Source organism: Protobothrops mucrosquamatus, unplaced genomic scaffold (genome assembly GCF_001527695.2).
Source record: "Protobothrops mucrosquamatus isolate PMUCROS unplaced genomic scaffold, P.Mucros_1.0 scaffold3936, whole genome shotgun sequence".
Taxonomy (NCBI): domain Eukaryota; kingdom Metazoa; phylum Chordata; class Lepidosauria; order Squamata; family Viperidae; genus Protobothrops; species Protobothrops mucrosquamatus.
In genome coordinates, this window is record NW_015389880.1 from 50,315 (window position 1) to 56,178 (window position 5,864).

General features: G+C 39.9%; 1 protein-coding gene across 1 annotated transcript in view; it reads left to right on the forward strand.

Moving 5' to 3' along the window:
* The first annotated feature begins 4,462 nt into the window (after window positions 1-4,462).
* The window catches only part of LOC107298391 (thrombospondin-2-like), a 13,418-nt gene continuing 12,016 nt past the window's right edge, over window positions 4,463-5,864 (forward strand). The window contains exon 1 of the mRNA XM_015827766.1: window positions 4,463-5,047. Coding sequence (XP_015683252.1) covers window positions 4,463-5,047 — 585 coding nt within the window. The remainder of the gene's footprint in view (window positions 5,048-5,864) is intronic.

Consider the following 5,864-nt stretch of genomic DNA (forward strand, 5'->3'; position numbering starts at 1 on the left):
TCTCTCGAGGCCGAAGAGGATTTATGAAGCTTGTAAGGGAGGAAAGCTGCGTCCTCCACCCAATGCAAGCCACAAGAGCATCTTTGGGTCACAACCTCTGGGAAAAAAAAAATTCCCCTGCACAAATTCGGCATAGGAATGTCCATTCCTCTGATTGAGTTTAGCGCTGGGGAGTGTCGTATCCATCTGGGAGAGGGACTTGATAGTTTTCTGATGGACTTTTCAGGAATTGCTGCTGAAACATTAGCAAAGTTGACGGCGTTCAGATGGACTTTCAGCACTTTTTTTCCTTACTGTTGGTTTCCTAAGGACAGATCCGTGGTCCTTAAACCTTCCTTTCAAAGTATAATCCGCGTACAATGTAATGTGTAGCCTTGGCAAGAACTTGTATCTCTATTGCATACCCTAATACCGTAGATGTAAAAAAACAATATTAAATCTCCCGGAGGGCTGAAATAGTGTAACTTTATCTTGTATGGGGAGGTTATACTTGCAGTGTTGTGTATGTTAATATGCAGCTTTCCCTGTTTGTCAATGAGTACTTTCCATGTTTGTCATATCAACATTTTTGACTTGGGAATTTTTTTTTTTACTGGCTATGAATTTTCCTGCTTTGATGTGGAATAAATACCCAGTTATGAGATCTACAGTATAATTTTAAATAGAAGTAATAAATTTATGTTCTACTTTTTAAAAAAAAATAAATTGCAGATCATATTAAATTTTCAATACTGCAGTTAATGGAATGTTTCATTACTTGAACTGTTAAACAGGTAATTTATTCAAAGAGATTTTCAAGAACTCCATACAGGACTGCGGTTGAAAACCTATATTTATGGTTAGATCATGAAATCTAGATATTTTTATGAGTGAAGAAGGCTGTGGACATAGAATAGATCAAAATGAAGTGTCATTTTATGCTGATGCAACAATGGATACAGAGAAATAAGCTGTCTGCTATTTCTCCAGTGGTCAATGTGTGAATACGTATATATAAGTGTTGGGTGTATGTGAGAGAAATACTGAAGCATTAGCACATGCTATATATATGAAACCCTGCTGGAAATATCATTATCTTCTAAGAATGTAACTCTGTAGCTGGCCAAAAATGGCTTTAAGAGATTCAATAGCTAATAGACAATCCAGCACCCAGACGTCTCACAGAAAACCTTTGAAGAAATTCTGTCCATATCATATATCTGTTTCCTTGAATATATTTGGGAGGGTCTTTTCCTGACTACTTTCCCTGCATTTCAAATGAGCCTTTTTACTAATAATATCATAATCAACCCCAGATCAAGTGACGGATTGTACGCAGAAGTAAAAGCATGGCCAAAGTAAACATATTGATCCTGTATAGTAGCAGAGTGTTATGTATTCCCTATATACAACAAATAATAAATGTTATATGCTGCCACACAGAGGAATTTTCTTGGCTGTTTTTTTGGGGAGATGAGTTAAGTGGTTAAAATTGGTAAAGGAGCCTCAATAATGGATACATCTTGGTTTGTTCCTAGGCATGATGTTACAGAGGAGTTGGTTACTGGGGCTATTGATCTGTCTAGCTTTGTGTCTTTCGTCACAAGCTCAAGGTAAGTCTTTGAATTTCTGTATTCTGTACTGAATTTCTGCATTGTCTGAACAATTCAAAGCAGGCAGAAACGTCAGTAACTATGATAATATCTAATGAAACTGAGGCTGCAGTTGTGTGCACAAGACTTTGGCTTGCACTTAAGAATTCTTATTCAAGTATGTCTTTCCACTGCATGCCTAAAATATGAAATTGGAATAGGCCTGTCTCAAAAGATGTGGAGGCAGAGGAGGGGGGTCAAGAGATGGAGACATCTAGACAAGGAAGCTTTCTCCACTCTTACCTAACCACAATGCAGGCATGAAGTAATTAAAAGAACAATCTGCCATGTCCCCATGATGTTGCCTTCGCCAACTGATAAACAAAGCAGAGTAATTATAACTATAAACAACAACACATTTATGTGTGTACAATAGTAAACAATATCTGCTTATCCCAGGTCTTTGGGAAGTATTTGATAGATGGACAAAAATGCCAAATTCAGCCTAAACAACTGGCTGAACTGGGTGACCAAACTATAATAACAACAACAACAACTACAGTTGAGCCCAAACTAACTGTTGCTAAGATGTTAAGTGAGTTTTGCCCCATTTTATGACCTTTCTTGCCACAGTTATTAAGCGAATCCCTGCAGCTGTTAGGTTAGTAACATGATTGCTAAGTGAATCTGGCTTCTCCCTTGACACTGCTTGTCAGAAGGTTGCAAAAGGTGTTCACATGACCACAGAACCCTGCAATTGTCATAAATACATGCCAGTTGCCAAGGGCCTGAATTTTGATCACGTGACCCTGGGGACACTGCAATGGTCCCACATGTGAAAAACAGTCATAAGTCACTTTTTTCAATGCCATTCAAACAGTCACTAAATGAATGGTTCTAAGTCAAGGATCACCTGTAATTCATTAGACTTGTATGGCATGTGCTGCCTTGGCTAAATTGGTGTTGGGTTTTCCCCTCTTCTTCCAACCCCACCCAAGACCAGCCTCAAAGTCTACAAAATCTGCTAAGCTTCTCTGGCTAATTTTTGAGGGAAATCAAGTTGCTGCGGTGGCTTGAAAGAGTCCATAGAGGCAGAATAGAGACTGATGGATGTCATGCTGATGCATTTTTCTGCCAGCTTAAAAAGTGAGGGAGGGCACTTCAACTCAGCAGCAGGCAAAGGCCCAATGTTTAAAATGGGCCACTAACTTGGGTCAAACAGCTACCAAAATGTGAGTTTTAGACATCATCTTAATTTGTGATTAAAAGACCGCACCTCTTCCTCTTTCTCCTGAATTACTTGGCTAGTAAATGTATTTAGAAATTGATTCATTCTGAGAATTACGACTCTGCCAATTGTTTATAAAACAGCTCTAAATCTACCGGGGTTGCTAGGTTTTGCTAATGGGCTGCTCTTCTTTGAGAAGTTCCCAGGGGTGTCCTTGGCTTCAACAGATGCTGCAGTGTTGCATCTTTCCTGGCAGGCCAGTTGATTTGGCTTGAATTTTTATTCAGTTTCAATAAGCACATCTCTTTCATATACTTTAGCAAGAGACAGTAGCAGCTAGACAAAATCGTTTCATGCCAAAGAGCAGCAATTATTCATACTAAGCATGGAAGCATCCCATACAATGATGTCATACATGTCTTGATGTTATCATGCAGATGGTTGAAATGATATCATGATGATCTCAAGACACGAATGAGGCATTTAAACCACTCCATTCACATGAGAACCTCATGAAGTAGGAGTTGTCAATTCCATGGAAATACCCTGGAGGTTAATTCCACCTGAAAAGTAACCAAAGTTACTTTTAACATGCTTGGGTGGGTTTATACAGTGTCTTAAAACAGAGGTCCCCAACCTTTTGGGCACCAGGGACCGGTTCCGAGGAGAGAGGTTTTTCCATGGACTGGAGAGTGCATGGTTTTGTGTGCTGCCTGCATCTCGCAGATGGGGCTTTGCTTGTTTGTGTGGACCAGTTGTTGGCATGCCATGGCCCGGTACTGGTCTATGGACCAGGGGTTGGGGACCCCTGTCTTAAACCATATGTTGACCCTCTACTTCTGGACTATTCAGTAGACAAACTATAGCTTAGCATGCATTTTAATGTGTTTTAAGTCTGGAGCTTGAGCTATAGTATACTTGAGCAGGAGACTAACTTAAATGATACCCACTGATTAATTCCCTATTTATCTAATGTGAGCCATTGACAAGAGCAGAAGGTTTGGATCAGAAAGCCTTAATGAATGTTTTTTGTTTAGGTGGCTGAGGTTGAAAACAAACAAAACTCTCAGCCTAAATTTCCCAGTCTGTAAAGTTGAGCTACATATGTCCTACTTATAGTTTTTTTTATGAGAATGAGTGAGTAAATGGCTGCAAATTGCACTACAGGTAGTCCTTGACTTACAACCATTCCTTTAGTGACCATTTGAAGTTACAACAGTGCTGAAAAAAGGTGACTTGTGACACTGATAACCACTGCAGCATCCCCATAGTTGCATGATCAACAATTGAAAGCTCGGCAACTGGCGTGTATTTATGACCGTTGCAGTGTCCCGGGGGGGGTCATGTGATCTCCTTTTGTGACCTTCTGACAAGCAAAGTCAACAAGGAAGCCAGTTTCACTTGACAACTGTGTTACTAACTTTACAACTGCAGTGATTCACTTAACAACAGTGGCAAGAAAGGTCATAAAATGGGGCAAAATTCACTTAACGACTCTCTTGCTCAGCACTGGAAATTTAGGGCCTGACTGTGGTCGTAAGTTGGGGACTGCCTGTCTAATTTTTAAGAGCCATGGTAAATAATCACGCTAAAACTGTATCAGAGTGAAAGACGTATCGGACAGATGATAGTGAATTACTTTGGTCATTCCTTTGTTGTAACCATGTCACTGTTTGGCGGTGGCTTTACAGATGGTGAGAGAGAGGATGGGACCTCTTTTGACTTACTGAAAATCAGCAACATAAACAGAAAGACAATTGGAGCAAAACTATTTCGGGGCAACATATCTAACGTCCCAGCATATCGCTTCATCCGGTTTGATCGCATCCCTCCAGTTAATTCAGAGAAATTAAGACAAATTATTAAGCTGATGCAGCAAAATGAGGGCTTCATACTTACAGCCACCATGAGGCAGGATAGGAGTTCCAAAGGGACCATCCTTGCCTTGGAAGGTCCTGGCATCTTTCAACGGCAGTTTGAGATTGTTTCCAACGGTCAAGAAAATACGCTTGAACTTTCCTATTGGATTGATGGAGCCTGGAAACGGCATTCTTTGGAAGATGTGGAATTAGCTGATGTGCAGTGGAAGAATATCACGGTACAAGTTACAGGAGAAAACTACAGTATCTATGTTGGTTGTGACCTCATTGACAGTTTGACCCTGGAAGAACCTTTCTATGAATACCTGAAAGCAGAGAAAAGTAACATGTATGCGGTCAAGGGAGCTACACGAGAGAGCCACTTTCGGGTAGGTAACCTACAAGACAGATGGTCTATGAAGTAAAGGGCCTGCAGTGGAATGTTATTTATGTCTACTACTACTCAATTCATTGAGTCTTTTTCCCAGGGGAGGTGGCATGGGATGTTTACTTGGAATCTGAAAAATATGGTAAGTATCCTGGAGGTTGTAATTATTTAGATCATGGCTTGGTGGCCACTGAAAACTGCAGTCTCCTCCTCCTCCTCCTCCTCCTCCTCCTCCTCCTCCTCCTCCTCCTCCTGCCACAAAGCACTTGATTTATATGCAAGCTAGAAGTCACAGTGATTTTTGCAAGATTACTAATGAGTTAGCACTTTGGGGAGGAAAGGCTATAGGATTCAGTTCAGCCTTCTCCAAACTAGTGTCCTGGACTAAACTTCCAGAATTTACATCTTGCATAACTGGAGAAAACAATTTCTGAAGTAGCATATAAAACAGAAAATGACATATCCACTATTTCTAAACTATACTTTATCAGGTGAGCAAGGAAATAAGGTAAGATTGACCAGTTTGACCAACAATTTCCTGGTCTGTAGGATATCTTATTCTAGTCCTCCATGTCTAATCTTTTGAAACACAATCAACTTTGAGTTTAGCATCTCAAGGGTCTTAAATTCCTTAATTAACACTAAATTAGACAGTTTCTCCAGGATTGAGAACTTAATAATGAGCTCCATTTCTTGCAAGCTTATACTTTAACTTTTGAAATACTCCTTATGTAATTAACTAAAATGTTAATCAGATGAATTTCTGAAAGTCCATTAGGGTGTGTAGAATGTCTTTAGTGAACATAAAATAGCTATTC